The 22721-nt window shown below is 42.1% G+C and overlaps 1 protein-coding gene across 1 annotated transcript; it reads right to left on the bottom strand.

Annotated features, from left to right (window-relative positions):
• Positions 1–874: 874 nt before the first annotated feature.
• On the bottom strand, positions 875–22721 carry CDX2 (caudal type homeobox 2). Its single transcript, XM_070943878.1, is given in 6 exon segments — positions 875–1075; positions 11050–11195; positions 22217–22374; positions 22376–22512; positions 22514–22654; positions 22656–22721. Coding segments are annotated over 6 exon segments (849 nt in total).

Below are 22721 nucleotides of genomic sequence, written 5' to 3'. Positions count from 1 at the left end.
GTCAGCGACAGTGACAGGATAACAAGGATTAAAGGATGCTCCTGATCACAAGTATGGCTCAGCGTGAATCTTACTGTCAAGCTGATTCTAAAAATATTTTCTATTGAAAAAAAAAAGTCCTCATAAAAATAGTTTTTTTTTTTTGTTCATAATGTGTTGCTAACATCAGAGATAAAGAGATGGCAGGCAACAGGTAAGAATCAGGACATAATATCATGACCACTTGTTTATATGCTTGTTTTCAATAAATTACCATCCAGTGACTGGTTTCAAAGCATCTCAGCAGCTTGCTTCCTCTTACGCTTTCCTGCCGGTTGGGAGGTGAACGGTTCTCCTTTTCAGTTTGTTTAGGATACCAGAAAAACAAAGTAAAGTATGGTTTAATTTCTTCTTTTTCCCATTAACATTTATCATTAACCCAACACATTGGTAATCAAAAAAAACAAAAACAAAACAAAACAAAATAAAAAGAATAACAAGCAGGCATTTCAGGCCCAATTCCCTGAGAAAAGGTGTTTGTTTTCATTGCAGAGTTAAATGTCAGTTATGTGATGTCTATGGCAGCATTCGGGACACAAATGAAACAAATTAAGAAAAATCAACTGCCTTCCTTCCCCCGTTGGCCCAGAGTATATGAGTTGGCCCGCAGTGTATTTTGTATAAATGGGCGGAACATCCCACAGTGTGATGCTATTCAGTGCAGTCCATCCTAGTGCAGGATATGGAGAGTCACCACTTGCTTCTTCGGTTTCACTCTTGGATGAGTGGTTTTTCTTCCTCCTGGGCTGGCTGGTGTGTGGCCGGCAGTCTCTTCCTCTTCTGTATGGAATGCAGAAACTCTTTTCAGCTACTCAGTCTTTCCTGACGACGGCTGTCACTGTGCAACACTTGGGGTCAAGCCAGTAGCACCCAACACACCTCCACTGGGACCAGATCCAGGTGTCCCTGCCTGCATGGAGGAGACAGGACTCAGGGGTTCGGATCCACTGTGCACTCCTCCAGGCTGAGATAGTTGTAACTTTTTCTTGTTGATTTTCCGTTCTTTCGCCCGCCTATTCTGAAACCAGATTTTCACCTAAGGAGGAAGACAGAGTTGGCGTCAATAATAGTGAGCTAGATATTTTCAATTTCACAGTCTAATTTACAACCTAGAATTCCTGAGGGCCTTCTGCCCAAGTGTTAACTAGACCAGGGATCTCCAACCTTGGCAACTTTAAGACTTGTGGACTTCGACTCCCAGAATTCCTCAGCCAGCTTTGCTTTGGAGACCCCTGAACTAGACTAGACCCGTCCTTACTACTTGCCATCCAGACAAGGTCACTGAGATGGCACCAACTCTCAAGGCAGAGATTCAGGGTCAGCTTGGCTAAAACTGCTTTGGATGGATTGTACTCAAATCTGTGAGTCTGGACACAATGAGTTTATCCACACAACACTCCTATGCAAATCTACCTATAGAGTACAACAGGATTTACTCTGAGTAAACATACAGAAGGGATTGGATTAGAAAAGCAAAGCTCTCCCTCCTACCTTCTTTTCAATGGAGATTTGTAGAAAGAGGGTAGGCTTGTAATAAATTCCAGAGAATCTAAGCAGAAAGATCACTTATTTTTAGAAGGAAGGAGAAGACCATCTTGTTTTCTTATGGGAAATAAATATATCCAATCAGAATTTTGTCTATTATGTCTAAAGTATCTCCACTTCTCAATCTGACCAGCCTTAAGACAATGTTTCTCAACCCTGGTAGCTTTAGGATGTGTGAACTTCAACACCCAGAATTCCCAGCCAGCATGCTGGGGGACTAGGGTTTTAATCAAATGGGCTCTAGGCTAAGGAACAGACTACTAGAAACTCAGCTCTAAATGTTAGATGATGTATGATAACATCATCTTTTGAAAAACATTTAATAAATTGAGTGTTTTATATACCAAAATCTGGGAATGTGGATCAAAGCACATGTGGACTAGTAGTAAATTATGCTCTCTTTTTTTGACAAAAAATTTATTTTTAAACAAATATATAAAAAACAAATAAAAAACCATCTTCAATGTAAATACAAACAGTGTGTCGGTTGGTTACAGGTCTTTTGTGCATCTTCACTCTATTCATATATATCCATGTATTGTTATCCTTATTAATCATATGTTGGCTGTTTCTTCCCTCATTTCATACAAAATAATCTAAGATTTAAGTTAATTTGTATTATGCCCTTCATTCTCCTAAATCATTCCAATAACAGTACATCTTTTTATTATATTTTATATAATTCTACATTTCTTGCATTGGAAAAATCTCTACCATATTTCATTTCCATGTCTTTTTATCTAACCATTGGTAAAATAGATCCCATATCTTATAATATTGTTTATCTTCTTGTTCTCTAATTTCAAATGTCAATTTACTCATTTCTGCACATTCCATTATTTTCTTAATAACTTCGTCTTGCGTTGGCATTTTCTCATTTTTCCAATTTTTAGCAAACACAATTCTAGCCACTGTTAATACATTCACAATCAAATATCTCAATTCTCTATTGTATATTTCGGGTACAATCCCCAATAAAAAAATCTTTGGTTTAAAGTCTATGTGTTTTTGTGTCATTTTTCCACCCATGTGTGGATTTTAGTCCAGTATCTTTTAGCTTCTGTACACGTCCACCGCATATGGTAGTATGAGCCCGGTATCTGATGACATTTCCAACATTTTTCCGATTTATTCTTGAACATTCTAGCAATTCTCATCGGGGATAAATGCCACCTGTAAAACATCTTATACAAGTAAATTATGCTTTTGTTCCATGCAGCCTACTACCATCCCATATATGATACTCCAAGATTACAGACAGGAACTCAGAACCTGAAAGTTTCTCCATACTGTGAGAATACAGTGCTGCATTCTAGCACTGGACTATGACTCTCCCTAGTTAAGCATTGCTAGATATAACCCAGGATACTGAGGGTGTAAATGTGCATCTTTATAAGATTCAGTGCTATTAATCCAGTGAAGCTTGCTTCAGAACAATTATACAAAATATAACTGGAATGCCTATGGCCATCAAGATCTTAATTGTGAACCTAAGTGATTTTCGAACCACAAACCCTACCACACAATTCACTAGGATAAATAGTACATGTGTTATCTGTGACTGCCTAAACAGGATATATAGTAGTTTTCTTCCCCCCCCATGTTTTATTTATTTTATTTATATAAAATTTAATTTTCATCAAACAGTGTGTATTCTGGGTACAGTTATATTTAAATAGTCATATTACACATCTTTGTTGTGATAATTCATCTCCATCATATTAATAATATAATAACAGAATAATATAATAACATTAATACTTAACACTTAACATCATCTTCTTTAACAACTCTCTTACCATTTCTTCTCTTTATATTTCCTCCTTTCTAACTTCTGTTTCTGTTATCTAGCGATTGATAGAATATGTCTCGTATCAAAACATATTCAGTTTCTTCTTTATCCTTAATAGTAAGTGTTAATCTGTCCATTTCTGCACATTCTAATATTTTCTTAATTACATTCCCCTCAGACGGGATCTCATCATTTTTCCATTGTTGCGCAAATGCAATTCTAGTTCCAGTTAGTATATGCAGGATCAAATATGTAGTCTTTTTATCATATTTTTCTGGTAGAATGCCGAACAAAACTATCTCTGGTTACAAATCTATATCGAACATATAATTGTTTTCGTCTACCTATGAGATAGTAGAAAGCATTTTGCCAAAATTTTAGCATGACCGAAAAAGGAATATGATAAACCACCCCCTCCAATGATTTTATACCAGGGGTGAAATGCTCCCGGTTTGGACTGGATCACCCGATCCGGTAGCGATGGAGGTGGGTGTTTCGGAGAACCGGTAGCAAAAATCCCTGCCCCAGCCCCCTCCCCCCCATGCCCAGCGGAGCCGCACAATCATCAGAGGCTTTTTTTTTACTTTTAAAAGCATTTTTTTCTACAACCTCTTCGGCTGAAAAAATGCTTTTAAAAGTAAAAAAAAAGGCCTCTGATGATCGCGCGGCTCAGCTGGGATCATCAAAGGCTTTTAAAAGAAAAAAACCCTTTTTTTCTTTTAAATGCCTCTGCCGATCCAAGCTGAGTTGCCTGATCGGCAGAGAGTTTTTTTCTTTTAAATGCCTCTAACAATCAGGCAACTCAGCTTGGATCATCAGAGGCATTTAAAAGAAAAAAAGTCTCTGCCGATCAGGCAACTCAGCTTGGTTCAGCAGAGGCATTTTTTTAAAAAAAGGGTTTTTTTCTTTTAAAAGCCTTTGATGATCCCAGCTGAGTTGCTTGATTGGCAGAGGCATTTAAAAGAAAAAAAGTCTCTGCCGATCAGGCAACTCAGCTTGGATCGTCAGAGGCATTTAAAAGAAAAAAACCCTTTTTTTTCTTTTAAATGTCTGATGATCCAAGCTCAGTTGCCTGATCGGCAGAGACTTTTTTTCTTTTAAATGTCTGATGATCCAAGCTCAGTTGCCTGATCGGCAGAGGTATTTAAAAGAAAAAAAGTCTCTGCCGATCAGGCAACTCAGCTGAGATCGTCAGAGCCTTTTGAAAGCATTTTTTAAACAACCTCTTCGCCAAAAAGGTTGTAGAAAAAATGGTTTTAAAAGTAAAAAAAAAAAAATGGCCACGCCCACCCAGTCACATTACCCCCGCCACCAAGCCACGCCCACAGAACCGGTAGTAACAAATTTTAGATTTCACCACTGTTTTATACCATCAGCATATGACAAAAAAGAGCACAACATTATTCCTAAATATACTGCTCGCTGCCTTCCAATCAAAGCTGGGTTTACAGCTCTACACTACTCCACATCAGATCAAAATGCTTCCAGGATCCACTGACACGTGAAATATTTTTTTGTCGTTTTCAACTACATCAATGCCACCAACCATCTAATAAGGATAGGGAGTTTCCTTACTTGCAGGAATAAGCTTTTGTAGGTTTAAGACTGAACGTAGTGTGCGTTGCGCATTAAATTTGAATTCAGAAAGGTTTCTTTGCAGTAGGGATTGTATCAAACTGGAAAGCTGGGGCCTTTTTGTGTTTTTCAGAGCAAGAGGAGAAAAGGAAAGGAAAGGAAAGACAATTAAAATGAATTTTGGAGGACAGATTGGGGGAAAATGTATGGTTGACTCATATTCAAAATTCAACAATAGTAAGTAGCAAAACCTAGGACACATTAGAGACTGATTTTTTTTTAGTATTCACCAAAACACCTGCAAAGGGGGGGAAGCAAAGCTACTAGTCATGTGGGAAATGACTCAGAACAAATGCACCTCCAGGAATGCCAAGGACACCCGGAGCAGGGGTGGTGCTCAGAAGTTAGAAATACAAGTCTATTGGACTTTGAAAATGAAGGTGTGTGTGTGTTTTGCAATAACAACTAAGCAAGCAAAGGGTATGCTAAGATGTCTTCACTGATAACCAAGGGGATAAACAAAATCTGGCAGTGTTGGTATATAAAGGTGGCAAATAACCGACTTTGTACAATAGATACACATGCACACTTGGATTTAAGGCTCCTCAAATCTAAATGCAAACATTTAGGCATGCCTAGATTCCATGGAGATCAAAGGGACCTTAAACCCACTCCCATTCAGTAAGATCTTTCCTCATGATATTTAGTACCTAGGGCATTCAGAATACTTTGCATGCATTTTTTAAAAAAAATAATCCTGAATTTTTTTTCTTTTTTTTTGATATGTACCCCTACTAACAGATGGGAAGATCAGAGGGATAATAGTTTAGCCACCTCTGTTATGAAAAAATTGAACTAGGAATTTTCTGGCTTACTGCTTATTTACCTCTAAATTATTACGCTATCTTGTATCATGCACTCAGCGCTCTTGATATAATATGGAAGTAAGTACCTCTTCTGGTAATATACAGAGCATAACTTCATGACCCTGAGTTCACAGAACCAATCCTCACTCTTCTGAGATGACAGGAAAAGCAGCCAAAAGTAAAGATCTTTGCATGAAATGAGGAAGAAGGACAGACGCACAAACTTTAAAAATTTCATATGCTTCTAGATTGTCCATGGTGTACTTAATTTTTAATCCATGCAGAGCTTTTTAAAAAGTTTGTTTAAATTCAAGTGATTAATGGCATCAATAGGAAATAGTCTACAAGACACATATTCTCAAACATTGCGAACAAAATGAAGATTCATTTTGAATCTTTGATTCTAATAACTAGAATTACTTAATTTATTAAGTTTATATGCCGTCCTTCTTACTGATAAGATGACTCTGGAAGGCTTACAAGCAGTAAAAGGGTAAATATAGAAACAATTAAAATTACAAGTATAATTACGCTATATAAAAACTACATCAGTCTTATAAAGAGCCTTGGTGGTGCAGCGGACTAAAGTGCTGTTAAGTAGCACTTAGCTGCCAGCTGCCTGCAGTTACTGCAAGTTCAAATCTCACCAGGCTCAAGGTTGACTCATCCTTCCATCCTTCCGAGGTAGGTAAAATGAGGACCCGGATTGTGGGGGCAATAAGCTGACTTTGTATAAAAAAGAACACCGCTTGGGGGTCCCCCGAAAGCCCTACTAAGCAGGTATATACAAAAGTATGAAGGCTATTGCTTAACGCATTGTAAGCCGCCCTGAGTCTCCAGAGAAGGGCGGCATATAAATCGAACCAATAAATAAATAAATATAATCACCGGGCAATGAGATGAGTGGCATAAAAATTGAATAAAATAAATACCGGTAATAAACTAAGCAAGTCTTCAATCCATGCATTTTGATGCTTCAGATACAAGAGACACAAGCAAGCATGGTGCATTTACTATATGCACATTTTCTATATTTAGTTCCTATGTTTAGAAAGCAAAGCAAAGATACTTATGATCTGGGAAGAACTCACAGGTTTTTCCTTGCTCATCCTTCTCAGGAATACCAATACCCCACATCATCAATAACAACACCCTGACCCAGCAAAGAATGACACACTTGGATACGGGCTACACAACAGCACTGAAGGAAGGAGATTTAACGGAGTGTGCATCCTTATCCTAAATTTCATATGCTATTAAAATAATGTTTAGGACCATCCAAGAGAGCCCTTCATGTAAAGAGAGAGGACAGATATTCAAACTGGCTTTAGAAAACGTAAGGAATGAGAGATGCCGTTGCTGATACAAGCTGGGTAATTGAGAAGGCCAAACAATATAAAAATGAAACCACTTTGTACTTTTAGTAACTTTAGAAAGGCCCTCGATTGTCTTGACCGTGTCAAGCTATAAAATGACTAGATGGAAATTAGGAATCCCAGTACATACCATTGTCCTTGGGTAAAACCAGTGATGGGTTTCAAAATTTTTTACTACCAGTTCTGTGGGTGTGGCTTGGTGGGAGTGGTATGGCTTGGTGAGCGTGGCAGGGGAAGGTTACTGCAAAATCCCCATTTCCCCCTGATCAGCTGGGACTTGGGAGGCAGAGAATAGATGGGGGCAGGGCCAGTCAGAATTTTTACTACCGGTTCTCCGAACTACTCAAAATGTCCGCTACCGGTTCTCCAGAACTGGTCAGGACCTGCTGAAACCCACCTCTGGGTAAAACCTATCTACAGAACAACAAGCCACAGCCCAGATAGAAGAAAGTAAAATAGTCTGGCTCTAAGTAGGCAAGGTACTCAAGTCTTCGACTTACGACCACAATTGAACCCCAAATTTCTGTGGCTAAGTGAGACATTTGTTAAGTGAGATTTGCCCCATATTATGATCTTTCTTGCCACAGTTGCTAAATTAGCAAAGTGGTTGTTAAATGAATCTGGCTTCCCCATTGGCTTTGCTTGTCAGAAGGTTGCAAAAGGTAATCCTATGACCCCGGGACACTGCAACGGTTATAAACATGAGTTGCCAAGCATCTGAATTTTGATCACGTGATCATGGGGATGCCGCAACAGTCGTAAGTGTGAACAACAGTCACAGGTCACTTTTTTCATTGCTGTTGGAACTTCGAAAGGTGACTAAATGGACTGTTGTCAATTGAGAACTATCTGTATATGCTTGTTCCTTATATAAATGTAGAACGGCTAGAAGATGAATGTGGTTTAAAGGTGGAGGAAGAAACAACAATAATCTCCACTATGTAGAATCACTGAAAATGTAAATTATCTGCAAGCTCTAGTAATGAAAGCCAAGAAGTGAAGCAAAAAATGGGACTACAATTGTATAGAATGAAAGATCAAACTAATGACTAAAAGTACAACAACCAACTGGCAATGAAATGGTATATAGAATCTGCATGTTAGAATCAATTATCAACAGTACAATAACTAGCATCCAAAAATACTTCAGAGACTAGCATTTGATAGAGTAAAGATCTCTTGGAAAAGATATTCAGATTCCATGATGCCAACAAACATCAGAATCCTGCAACATTTTTATTTATGATGCTCTATGGAAACAAAAGCTGGACTTGGAAGAAGCAAGAAGCAAGACAGGAAAGTATTGGCACTTTTAAACAATGATGTTGGAGAATACTCTTGAGAATACCATGGGCCGCCAAGAAGCAAACAAGTGGGTCATAGAACAAACCATTCCAAAGTGTTCGCTCAAATGACACTTGGCAAACGACCAGTCTCTTGTTATAATTGTGGAGCTCTCTTGAGAAGTCTATAAGACATGCTGGGAAAGGAGAAAGGAAGGAGAAGAAGAGGATGATCAGCAGTAAGGTGGATGAGTCAATTACAATGGTAATTGGTACAGTATTGGAAGACCTGAAGGGGCAGGTGGGGATAGATAATCCTGGAGAAGATCCATCTACTGTAGGTTAACACCTACCTGATGACAGATCATCCATCCATTCTCCATCCATCCATTCAACCATCTGTCCATATATTTATCCATCCATCCATCCATCCATCCATCCATCCATCCATCCATCCATCCATCCATGGATAGCAGGTTTTATTAAACTTCTTATATCTTCTTCTTGGATCACAATTCAAATCCTAGTATAAGCTGAAGAAAACCTAATTAATACAAGTAAATTATTCCCTACCGTAGTAAAAACAAAATAAAGGCTGAAACAATGACAATTATTATTGCTCTAAATGACAGGGATTTATGCCTCTCTTTTTGATGCTCTTTCCCTAAAACCACATCTATTGAAAAGAAAGTGGTAACACCAACAATGGCTCTGAACTAATGAAAAATTAATTCTGCATACATTTAAAAGGACATTTATATCAACTATCTCCATTTGAATCAACCTGATAGTTGCAACAGATTCTGGGTTATGGTTTATAAAGTTTTGATTAAAATATCCAAATCATTTATTGTTAAATTTCTTTGACCTGAATCTATATAAAAGCATAAAAGTTGCAAACCTAAGCTCTTCAAATACCTGAAAAGCATCTCTTAGCAGCCCTACAATTTGCTACAGTACCTTAAATCTTCATCCTGCTATGTGCATTTAAATTTGTTTCTCAGAGGATTGGCCCTACCTTTAAGAGTGAGCAAGAGAGAGCAACTGCTGGACAATTAGCCCTTAGACCCCTCCATTTTTCAGTGGCCTCTAGATCTGGCTAACAACATTTAATGGCAAATCACAATCAGAATTTGCATTTTCCCATTGGCTTTCATTTGTCAACAAAAGAAATAAATTTTATAAGCTATCAATATGACTTAAGACATGTAAGTAAAATGTTAACCACTCCCTCTCTCAAAACATGCAAAAAAAAAAAAAAGACAAAATGCAAACAATTCCAGTTCCCTGTAGTTGTGCAATATCATGGAATCATTCCCTACATTGATCCTTGTTCACTAAAAAAAGTACAAAAGTGGAAAAGTATAATTCCAGATATAGAAAGATCTCCATATTCTGAAATACCGGTAGGGTGATACATTAGGTGAAAACTTTTGCAATTTCTGATGATTTACCGTATTTTTCGCACTATAAAACGATCCGGATCATAAGACCAGTGGTGGAATTCACATTTTTTTACTACCGGTTCTGTGAGCGTGGCTTGGTGGGTGTGGTGTGGCTTGGTGGGTGTGGCAGGGGAAGGATACTGCAAAATCCCTACTCCCTCCGCACTCTGGGGCCAGCCAGAGGTGGTATTTGACGGTTCCCCGAACTACTCAAAATTTCCACTACCGGTTCTCCAGAACCTGTCAAAACCTGCTGAATAGCACCCCTGCATAAGATGCACCTAACTTTTGGGGAGGAAAACAAGAAAAAAAAATCTGCCTCTGCATCCCAGCAATTTGCCTTCTTGCAGCAGACAGCAAAGTCAGCTTCTGGACAGAGACAGAATTTGAAAGATAAATGGCCTCTACATCATCTATCTCCATCACAAAATTTATGGCTACTCTTACTAACTCTGGCTGAAATTAGAGACAAAAAGAGATTTTCATACATTAAAAAAACAGACTGTTTATAATGAGGCTTTATTTGACTTTATGAGTAAGTTAACATGTTTTTCAGCACCTGGAGGCCAGCAAGTTAGGAAGGCTGTTTAAATCCAAGCACTAGTTCATTGTACAAGAATAAGCCTAGCTTTTCCACTTAGGACATGCTCAACAAATGCAACCAACAGGGTAATAATGCTGGGTCTCTGACAAATATTCCTATGTGATAAACCTGTTTTATTTTATAGGAAGGACAAAAGCTCAGTAGCAGAGCACTTACTTTGCATAAGAAATGCATTCTTGAAATTTCCACCACAGGCTGGATAGAACTGGTTTCCCAAACTCTGGACAGCTGTCTATCATCCTATAGTGACTCTGAATAAATTAAGGTGGTATTTTTTCCATTCTTAAAACACAGTTTGTTTCATACTGAAAGGGGCATTAATTTACATATTCTTAAAAAGGGAGGGTGGCTTGTTTAATACTTTGGTGTATTATGTTTTATTAACATAAAACATAATATGCACATAATTGTGTGCATTTATTGCTGTAAACAAAAGTAAGATCAGGAAGGTTTACTGGAAGGAGGGAGGGAGGCTGAATACAGAGTGGCTAAGCTTGGAAACTTTACACAGAGCAAAGTCTTACTTGTCTCTCTGACAATCCCAGTGTGGCTGCAAGCTCAGCTTTTCTCCGAATGGTGATGTAACGGCTATAGTGAAACTCCTTCTCCAATTCAAGTCGCTGGTGATCTGTGTAGACCACACGGTACTTGTCTTTCGTCCTGGTTTTCACTGGGAAAAAGAGACATAAGTGAGTTGAAAAAAGCACACTAGCAGCATCATATTTAAATGCCCACTTCTGAAAGTATATCTAACCAGAGCATAGGCTGTACATATAATGCCAACTCGCTTCCAGCAATGAAGAGTTTTTGAACACAGTGGGGAAAAAGGAGGAAATCTCCTTTAGAATATGATCAAATTCCAAATAAGATTTAGATCTTTCCTCTCAGTTTCCAAAACTCAGCTGCTAATTATTTTTACCACCTCCCACTCCAACAAGTTATAGAAATATTCTCCTTTTTTTTTTAACCAGTTTAAACTTACTAAACCCTTAAATGTCTGACTCAAAGAGGAAGTGATTTTCAAACAATGAGTGCTTGTAAAAAGCAAGCAGCTGCGGGATTTATGGCCACCAAACCAAACACATCCACACAAGCCAGTGTGTTGGAGGGTGGGTTGCACTTTGATTTGTGGGTGTATATTGTAACTGGGCCTGTTATGATCAGTGCTTAGAATTAAAAGCAATTTATCCTTGAAAATGTACTTAGGAAATCAGCTTTCAGCATGGGTGATATATACAAGGCAGACCTAACAAATAAGCACTCTTAAGCAATTCTTAAGCAATGAGTGCAAGGAAAGACACTTAAGTGCATGTTAGTTCATTTACAAGATATCCTTGAGGCATAAGACCTACTGAAATGAGTTGCATATGGGAGCTTGACAATTAATTTTAACAAGGCTTCGGCAAAATCCTACTAAATTATATTTGTAATGTAGAATATGTCAAATAACTGGTACAATCATTCAAAATGATATCAATCTACATTAACACTTTTTTCAACTTAGAATGAAGACCTAAAAGGTTCAGAAAGATTTTTCCCCCAAATCACATTAGTATTTGTATACATTTCTATTTCCAAGTTCTGATTTTCCAAATAAAGAATGGCAACTTTAATTACCGTACATACAGGGATAAATACAATGTTAGCCAAATACAATGTCTTTTGGATGAAGATGGTCATCTTAAAATCACCTTTGATCTGGCAAGCTGTGAGTTTGATTAGTTTTAACAAGCTATATTTGGAACTCCTGTGCAGGAACTCGAGTTAGATGAGAACACAGGTGAGAAATTGTCAGCTTTGAACTAGGAATCTGGAAGCACATCTTCCCTTTTGGGGATGATATCCAGTTATCTAGGCTTGCCTTGGAGTCATCATCTTGAAGCAAAATGAATTTGCTTAACTGTGCAATTATTCCTGTTCTGTTTGTTTATTCTTATAGATGTTTGGATTAGTAAATCCTGCCCCAAAGATTGTTCAGGTTGCCCAGAAAAAAATATTACTTGAAAGATGTTTTCTAAATATAATAGTAGTAGAAGTAACGATGAAATAAAAAGGATTGATGGTGCTTCCCCTATTCATATCAATGATCATAAAATCTTCACTTCTTTCTAATCATTCTGGCTGGGGGTTTCCACACCAGTCATAGCAAAAGGACTATTTAAAAAAAAATCTACGATCTGCCTATCAGGTGGTGTATCCAGCGCTTATACTCCAACCGATCTTAAAGAACATATTTCATTTTGATATTGTCATTTCAAGACGTGGCACCAAGAAGCCACTTCAGTTCACAGGAAGAACCCAAGAAGATCAAGAAATTAAAAAAAAAAAAAAAACGGGAACGTGGGACAACTTGGAAATCCTTGCTAGAACTTCCTTTCTCAACCTGCTAATCCAGCAATTTGAACTTCATGTGTTTTGACAACAGCAGCAGCAGCAGTTACCCTAAGAGAGTTTTCCATTCAATTATGTTTTCCTCTCTCTCTCTCTTTGCGTTGGACTGTTGAGTCTGAAATCCTTCCTAGCTTTCTTTGTTTTAAAAAAAAACAAAACAAAACCGGCTGAGGTCCTTTGGAGAGGCCAACTAGTCAATCCGGAAGCTTTGCAGCCTTTATTCTTTTTACCTCCCTCTAAGGCCGGTTTAAGCAGAGGTTTTCCGAGAGGAAAGGACGGAATCGCGGGATGATAACCCAAAGCCAGCCCCTGCTTTAACCCCGGCTAACTCCACCACCGTGACCCCGAGATCCCTGGCTTCTTTCGGGGTCCCCGGATTGTCTTGCAGTGTTTCTTTCCCCCTGGGTTTCCGTCTCCCCGCCCAGCCAGGATTAGAGGGCCCGCCAGGGAGGCCCTGTCGGTTCAGGCCGAGATTGGCTCGACTAGGCCAATAAAGCCAGGCCTTAAAGGGCCGCTGGTGCAACCCTGCCGAGCCGAGCGGGCGCCCCAGGGAGAACGGCGGCCGAGCTGAGGAAGGGCCGACGCAGCGCCTAGGAGCGCGCCCCAAGCTCCGTCTGAGCCACAGCGCCGGCTCCCCGCATCGCCTCCCGCCTGGTTTTTTGGGGGTGGGGGTGGAGTGGGGGCTCGGTAAGCATCGCCTGGGAAAAGTTGGGGGGCGATTTCTACTTCTAAGAAGAACGTCGGAATGGACCGTGTTTTCCACCCCGTCGAATTAGGGAGGGACCCCCGCGCTTTTAGGGAAAGAGGGTGAAAGGCCATTGCACCGCCTCTCTCCAGGATATAATTCAGGATTTAAAATAGTTGCTTCTTTATTTTTCATTCAAAACATTAATAAAGATTTGTCAAAACAAGGTGATTATTTTGGTTTCCGCGGGGTCTGTTTGCTGAGCTCTTGACTTATAAAAAGTAATATTATAATAAATTATAATACTGCATTATAATAATATATAATATTATAATATTGCAATAATGAATAATACAATGAAAAGGGCTTTCCCAACAAGGGGCAAATTGAAGTCCCGTTAGTCAAGATCCCATCCCCTTTTAGCCAAATTGTCTGAAAATGAGGGATTAAGGAGATGATCTCAAAATGTGATCTGCACTTCCTGAGATTTAAGCCATAAAGGGGTTGGGGGTGGGGTGGAATTGCCTGATCTATTTTCTTCTTTCTCCTTTCAAATATACTGTATGCATTTTCTATTTGAGTAGTTTTTTAAACACTGTAGTGCCAGAATTTCTTTTAATCTATGCAATCACTCTAAATATGGGCAAATCGTACTTCCTCATACCACAGAAAAACTTCAGTCCTGGCACACTTTTTAGATGATACACAGTACGTAACAGTGATGGGGTCATTGTAATATTGATATTAAAACAATGGAGAAATGATAGGACCTATATCAATATTGTACATTCATAAAAATCATGAGGTGCCTTTGGCACTCTATCTCCCTTGTAGAAGAGTTTTGGAAAACAAATGATTACTGACTACTTAAAAATATATGTTGCTACTTTTGAATGGACATGATTTCTTTTTCTTAAAACAAATAATGGTTATTGTGCATTTTAAATAGCTGTACATAACAAGTCCCAATTGAATAGAAAGTATTGTTTTTCACTGATAGTGGAAGAGATTCTTAGCTTTGGGATATTTTGCCTTGTAGGACAGAGCATGCAAAAAGGGGAGGAAAAATCAATATGACTTGGCCTGGACTTCAAGTCTCATCTCAGGGGAGTTGGTCAGGCTAGGTGCTGTCGGGGGAGAGTCAAATCAGTCCATTTCTGGAAGATCATAATTTTGCTTTAACAAGATGGATAAAAAGATAGAGAAGATATAAAACCATCCAGACCAGGAGAGGAAGAAATCAACTGGATCACAGAGTGAATCCAAAAGGAACTAACTTTGTTAGGATTTCTCAAACATTTCAGAGAAGACTGAAGATAAAAACAAATTCTAGGAATTTCTTCTGGAATGGATTGTGGTATGTATGTGTTTACACTTAAAAGCAAACAGTCCATTTTATAGAGATTCCTTTTCTTTTAGCACAATCCTATGAATGCCTAGTGAAAAATAAATTTCAAAGAGACCAGGTGAGTTTTTATTATAAGGAAATAGGTGTTGCGGTTGTTTTCTTTTGGTTTGTTCGATTATTCAAATCTGAAGCTGGCTAAATGCTGTTTCACCTTAAAAGATAAAATATTTCAAAAGAATAACAACCATATTTTTAAAAACAAAATATGAGATGCACACAATATGCAATATTCATACATTTGAATGCAGCAAGGATGTGTGTGTGTCTGTGTATCTTGTTTATTTATGTGGGTATATGCACATGATATGCATTTGTGCACATGCTATTCAATATGATGCTATTGGTTTTAAGACCGTTAAGGAGAACCACTATATGTTTTGTAGGGGATGACTCCATAAAAATCAAGCTGTTTATTGGAGTAGAAATCTGAAGGCAATGGATCCCTTTCCCTGCTGATCTGCCAGGGAAAGGGATTTTGTGATCTAACCAGAACCAGCCCTCTACACTCATAGCACCCCTCCCCACTTCTTTGCCCAAAAACAAAGGAGGTCTGGAAAAGGCATGGTATATTTCAGTATTGACTGTGAAAGTCTGCCTTCTGCCTCTTTCCATTCTCTTCTTTTCCGGGGAGGGAAAAGTAGAAAACAATGGTGAGGAAAGGTGTAGATCAAAGCAAGATGAGCTTCCACCCCCAGTAGTGAAGGATTGGGGGGGGGGGTGTCTGCCCAGGAGGAAAGTCCGGGCTCCAAGCAGCGCCACTGTTATCATTACAAAGGGTGCCTGAACCTCCCCCCAAGCCATCTTTTGTGTAGCATTTTCCATCACTACTGTCCTAAGTGCACTTGCTATAGGGTGAATCCTACCAATTCATATAAAGGGGAAGGAACACCAGAGGGCCTGTAACCAGGCTACCAAATCACATTTGCCTTCTTTCCACGATCCAGCTAGCCTTCATCTGAGAAGAAAATCACATCCAGTTAAACCAGTGTTTCTCAACCTTGGAAGCTTGAAGATGGGTGGACTTCAACTCCCAGAATCCCCCAGCCAGCGCTGCTGGCTGGGAGATTCTGGGAGTTGAAGTCCACCCATCTTCAAGCTTCCAAGGTTGAGAAACACTGAGTTAAACGGAAATAATACTCATTTCCCCATTTTGCCAGGGACACCTTCCTGGACTGGATGCCCTAGGTTTTGAAAAGGAAGCCATCCCAGTTTACCCTGGGCACTCCCTACCATCACCACCAAGACTGGGGATAGGAAAGAAAGGGAGAATGATTGGGGGGGGGGGAGTTAGAGAAAGTGAATCATGATTACAATGCTTTTGATTAAGTTCAACAACGCCTTTCAAAGATGCGAAGTTGCTTGGGGGAATGACAAGAAGGAAGGTGGCCAAGTCAGATGATCACTTGCTAAGGAGACCAGGTTTAGGAAAGAATCTCTAAGGCGGCAGCAGGCAGACCCAGAAATCTTTCATGTTTGGCTCTCTGCAAAACCGACTAAGAGACTTCCATTTCCTGGAAGGGAAAATAAATCCAGAAGAATAAAGAGGCAACTTGGCCAAACTTAAGAAAAAAAGAAAGAAAAAGAAAGAAAGAAAGAAAGAAAGAAAGAAGAAAGAAAGAAAGAAAGAAAGAAAGAAAGAAAGAGAAGAAAGAAAGAAAGAGAGAGAGAGAGAGGGAGGGAGGGAGGGAAGGAGAGAGAGAGAGGGAGGGAGGGAGGGAAGGAGAGAGAGAGGGAGGGAGGAGGGAAAGAAAGAAAGAAAAAGAAAGAAAGAAAGAGAGAGAGAGAGAGAGAGAGAGGGAGGGAGGGAAAGAAAGAAAGAAAGAAAAGAAAAAAAGAAAGTAAGAAAGAAAGAAAGAAAGAAAGAAAGAAAGAAAGAGAGGGAGGGAGGGAGGGAAGGAGAGAGAGAGGGAGGGAGGGAGGGAAAGAAAGAAAGAAAAAGAAAGAAAGAGAGAGAGAGGGAGGGAGGGAGGGAAAGAAAGAAAGGAAGGAAGGAAGGAAGGAAAGAAAGAAAGAAAGAAAGAAAGAGTAATCCAGAAACAAGAACCAGTCCCTGGACTCAAGCACCCAGGACTGCAGCCAGAGGAAACAAGAGACAAGTTAGAGGTTTCATCAAGTGTCTAGTCGTTCCCCTTGCCAGGCGAAGATCCTTCAAGAGTGACCCAGCAAGGGCGGAAGGCAAGGCGTCTTTCCCAGGCCCAGAAGCCAGAGCCTCCTCTGGGAAGCGGGACAGACGGGAGATGTTCCTGTCCCAGAGGCTTTTGGAGAGCCCTCTGGGTTCCTTCTCCAAGGATCGGAGCAGGAACAGCGGCCGTTTAAAAACAAGGAGCGACAGCAGGACTGACAGCAGGGCGCTGACTGCGAGATGTTCAAAGCAGCGAGCAGCCGGAGCTGCGAGGCAGAATCCAAAGGCCTGCTCGCAGCGTGTCAGAAACCAATAGAAAAGCTAACCGCGCAGTCACCGATGATTTATTGGACTGTAATTGGTTATAAAAAATCTTTTAAGTGGCTGTAACCAGGCCTCCAGGCTTCGCTTCCCCCTGAAGTCCGACATCAGCTCCACCGGAACTAGCGCTCGGACAATCGCCCTTAAGCAGCCTTTCCTTGCCCAGGGTGGGGTGGGGAATAAGATTCGTAGCTTGGCTCAGGTTGCCCAGGACCCCTTCCCTACAACCTAAGCTTTCGCTCACTTGAGCTGTACGCCAGGACGTGAGAAAGTGGTTGGCACAGACCTTCTTTTGGCCAACAGGTCGCTTGGGGGCTGCGGAGTGGGGCTGGGGGAAAGCTTTCCCCTCCACGCCAGCTTTGATTTGCAGGAAAGGTAGAATTTGATGGAAGGATATTCCGGCAATTGCGATTGGACCCTCCGCCCCCGCCAAAGTGGGTAAGAACCAAAGCTAACGGTGCTTCCCAGTTGCGCGGGATTAAAACCCCCACCATCCGTAGGCAGGGCTATCAATGGCCACGGGTGACGAATACCAGGGTCATGCAAGAACGAGAAGAAACTCCGATTGGGAAGCTACTTGGCCAAGCCGGACGCTAGTTCAGACAACCAGGCTTGGGGAAGTTCTCCGGCTCCTTTGGGCTGTCGAATCTCGGGGAAGTTCCTGCGCGCAAACGTCACGGGTGTTTCATCTTCTAGGAAAAAACGCAGCCGAAACCCAACCGTTTTGAGGGGGGGGGAAAGTCCTTTCAGCGGATGCTGCTGTTGGCTTCATCTCAAGATAGGCTCTGTCTGGAGGAAGGTAGGAGCCCCCCCCCCCCCCCGCCCTTGGCAGCCAAAGGAGAAAAAAGTCGCCAGAATCTGGGAAACTGTGGAGTTCCCTTAATCCTCGCCTCGCACCAATTTCTCTATTGCATGCCTTGAACTTTTCCGAAAGAGCAGGTTCCACATTTTTAAAAATATTTCTTTAGTTAAATGCTTAAAAGGACTGGATTAAAGTGGCGTCTTGATCGCCCGCCTGCACTCAAAACTTTTTTTTATCCTCATCCCCAGAATGTACAAGAACCTTCTATTCGAGCAATTCTGCCTATTCCTCTCTCTGTGTGTATGTGTGTGTTTGTATATGCACGCACACGACTCATACATAACATACAAGGACAGAATATTAGTCAGAAGAATCCCGAGGTCATTGGAACTATATACAGTAACTGAGTCTCCCAGTCTCGGCGCTTTTAAAAAATATATGGCCTATATGCATCGGTAGGTAGCTAAAGGCTGTGGATTTTCAAGGAACCTTCTCCTAAAACATGGCTCGAGGTTTATGCAAAAGAATTGGATGTCAACCGGGTTCCAGTCTCATTGGAATCCAGATCTTAGATATGGATACTGTAATTAATATTAAATCTGCATTGGACTGCCTGGAAAAAAAATAATTCCTCATCTTCCAGTTCTGATTTGAATTTATCTCTGAGCAAGTCGTGTTGATTTCCGACCCCAGCTTTGCAGCCAACATTGCTTGTTGTATTTATCCCGCACCCACAAGAATTTAGCTCTAGTCCTATACCAGTTCTAGAATCGCTCAAAAGTGTCCCTAGTGATCCACTGCCAACAGCACATCTGGAGAAGTCGGGGGGGTGGGAAACAATTCAGACGAAGCAGGGATCCCTGAAAATGGTTTCGCGTGTCTCTGTGGCCAAAGCCCCGGGGGTGGTCCTCAGTGGCACTCTAGCTGCCCCAGGTCCAAACATCGTAAGTGAGAAAACTTTTAGGCCCGTCCTGCTCAGGGGTTTGATCCTTGCTCCGGGATGGATAATAAGGCGCTGTCTATCAAAACCTCGACAGATTGCCAAATTCTGGGCAGCCCTTGTTGAGCCCTTGTTGAACCCTTGCTCCCCGGGGTGGGAACAAGCTCATTCAGCCTGCTCCCACCCCGCTACCTCCCATTGCTTCTGGACTAACCATGTGAAACTGCACAGACCCACCAGCACCCCGGCCTGGATCTGTTGGACTCTGAAGTCCGATACCTCGAATGACAAACGGCCAGAGGGAAAAGAGCCTCGGCCTCCCTGTTTTCCGTTGTCTACCGTTGTTCTCCCGGCTCCGGAGGGGCCACTAGACTTTCCACGAGCAAATGGTTGTCTTGATAGCAAAACGCACTTGAAAAAGAAAACGAATTTCTAGGGGAGCCTGCTAAGATTCTCCGAGCTTTGCTTAGATGCTTGTGAAGACTGGCCCGCCTAACGCGGTTGATGCGGAATGGTAACAAGTTTGAGCTCTTGAAACGCTTCCCTTCAATGCTTGAAATGATAAAAAACGTCCTGGATGCCCCGGCTGTGATGCCCAGAGGTATGAGATGAAGCTGAAAGTTAAAGGAGGTCTTCATTCTTGACTCTTTCGAAGCCGAAGTACCCGGAATAAGTTCTCTTCACTGGCATGGAATAGCTTTGCTATTGAAGGGTGAAGGGTACTCCTCATTCAATTTTGTTGGCTTGGACAAGATGCCATCCCAATAGTTTGCTCCACTTTGGATTGGTACTTTGGATTGGATATATATATGTATGTATGTATGTATGTATGTATGTATGTATGTATATGTATATGTGTATATATGTATATATATATATTATTAAATACTTATTAAATACTTTGTTCGTTACATACAGTAGTTTTGTGTTCCCTTTAGGTGTTTGAGCAGTGTATAAACTACTGCTAGTTTATACTTTACATACTACTGTATGTAAAGAACAAAGTATTTAGTAAGGCTATTTCATTCATTCAGATCTCGGATGTCTTCTGCTTGTGTTCCCTTTATTTTTTTGAGCGGTATATATATATTTAGAAGGGGCTGGAAACGGCCAACCGAGTCAGCCATCTCCAGAGCCTCTGACGGAGCTGAAAAGGGTTGGAGGAAGTCGTTAGATTAGACGATGACACCACAGCAGACTCACCCAGGCTAATCCGGGATTGTAAAGCGAACTAGCGGGCGAGTTGGAGCATCAGATCCAGACAGAGTCGAAAGAGAATCTCTACCCGTTTCCCCAGCCGCCCCCCTCCCCCGGGCAGGTAATGCTGCACTGGGCCTGGCCGAGGGGTCCAAAAGAGTCATAAAGCGATCTAGGGGGCTCCCGGGAACCTTCCCCCCCATCCCAATCTTTGGAGTTTAGAATATTCTGGGAAAGGCGGGTTTCTATATTTCGCTCTGATGTCGTGGATTCTGTGTTGTGAGTTTCAGTTCCCATTCAAATTCCAAACAAACGAATAAAAAACTTTCCTTTGCAGATTGTTCTCTCTCTGCCCCTCCCTCAGTCCCTCAGTCCTTCTTTCTTTCTTTCTCTTCTTTCTTTCTTTCTTTCTTTCTTCTTTCTTTCTTTCTTTCTTTCTTCTTCTTTCTTTCTTTCTTTCTCTTTCTTTCTTTCTTTCTTTCTTTCTTTCTTTCTTTCTTTCTTTCTTTCTTTTTCTTCTTTCACTACACTTGTGGCCGATGAGGCAGCTTAGCCTAAAAACAGGTCTTTTTGTTGTTGTTGCAAAAACTGCAAAAAGAGCGAACTTTGCATTCGCCCCTCTCTGAAGCGGCGCTGCCTGTGAGTTCAGCCACCTTACCGGTATTTGCCCTCGAGGAATCAGAAGCAGCTCGATTTCAGTGGGAGTGATTCCCAGGCCGGTGTGAAAAACTTTGCAGGCCGTGTGAAACTGCCCGATCAAATGCCGCTCGGGGCATCTCGAGCAATAAATAGAAAGGGGTGGGGGAGGTGGGGGCACTTCCTCAGAAATAACCATAGGATCAGGACTCTTTATAGAAGAAATAAAGCACAAACGCTCTTGGTAGAGACTTCTACGAAGACCCCGTTCCTCGCACTCATTTTATGTCAAGGCGTTTTCTTCCCCCCTTCTCTTTCTCCCTCCCCTTTGAAATCAACGCCTCAACAAACGGCGACGGTGTGTAAAGAACCCCAGATAATAGAAAAATTAATTTATATCTTCAGTGAGTTCAACTGTCTTGAATGACAAAGCACAAACGGGAACAACTCACGAGTCTATCCGAAAGTTTCAAACCTGAGACTGTAGTTTTGGATGCAGCCCTTCTAGGTATGGAGGTGGGTGGGTGGGGGTCGAGACTAAAGCCTCTTTGCTTAACCCCTCCCGGAAAGAAAAGCTGGCCAGGAGTTGCGAGGTATTTGGGCAGGGACTCTTTCTTTTAAGTCGAGGAGGGGGGGTAGCAAGGAAACTGGGCGCTAAAAGCAAAGGCGCGCCCCACCGAACTCTCCCACCTGTCTGTCAGCCTTGCCGCATCCTTGATTCCCTGCCAAGCAGGTTCCGGAGCATTAGCCCTTTTTTCTCTTTATGAGGGAAGAACCGGGTCAGCACAGATTGGGTCGCCAAAAGAAAGCCGGCGGTTGACCGTAGTTTTTTTCTTTTTCTTTTTCTTTTTAAAAAAGCGACGGACCCCAAAGCCGGTGATTCTCCAATCTAACCTGCCACATGAATGGAAGCACCGATCCCGTAAGTCTGGAATCAGTCAGCTCAGCCCCCTCCACCCTCACCCCACGGTTGCCTCTCTTCGCCTTCCCTTTCAAATCTGGCAGTCAGAAGTGTCCCTGCCAAAGGGCCTCGGAGCTGGTGCAGAGTGCCCTTGGCAAGGCGCCTCTGCGCGACCGAGCCTTGCCACTTGCTTCCCTTCCCGGGTGGAGAGGCAAAGCCGAGGCACACACACACACACACACACACACAGAGACACAAGAGTCTGCCAGCCAGCCCTTTCCGCCTTACCGGGTCCCCCCGCCGTGGGTTTCCTCATCCAGTCGCAGAAGTTCCGCCGCTGGCCGCCAGGGGAGAGCGGATCCGACCCGAGCGGCGGGTTGAGAGGCTGCATCAGCCCCGCAGAAGGGGGGACCCCGCAGGGGGGCGCCGGAGGTCCCTGGGAGGGGGTGGTGCGGGTGCGGGAGGTAGTCACCGGCTACCGGGCTGTAAGCCAAGCCGGCCGGGGTGGGTCCGTGCAGGGCGCCGGCGGTCGCCGTCCCGGGGGCGCCCGCCTGCCCATAGCCGTTCCAGTCGTCTCGCAGGGGGCGCGCCGTAGGCGGCTGGCCAGGGCGACCCCGGCGACTGAGCGTTGTCCAGTCCGATCCCGGCGGGCACATGGTAGGCGCCGTAGTCCGGGTACTGCGGAGCGCCCACGAAGTTTTGCGCGGCGCTCAAGTTCAGCCCCCCCCGCGTGGCGCACCGAACCGGGGTACATGGAGGGGCTCTCTTTCTCCAGCAGGTAGCTCACGTACAT

Source organism: Pituophis catenifer, unplaced genomic scaffold, assembly GCF_029215685.1.
Source record: "Pituophis catenifer annectens isolate HBS135680 unplaced genomic scaffold, rPitCat1.0.hap2 SCAF_4, whole genome shotgun sequence".
Taxonomy (NCBI): domain Eukaryota; kingdom Metazoa; phylum Chordata; class Lepidosauria; order Squamata; family Colubridae; genus Pituophis; species Pituophis catenifer.
This window is presented reverse-complemented; position numbering and strand designations above follow the sequence as displayed.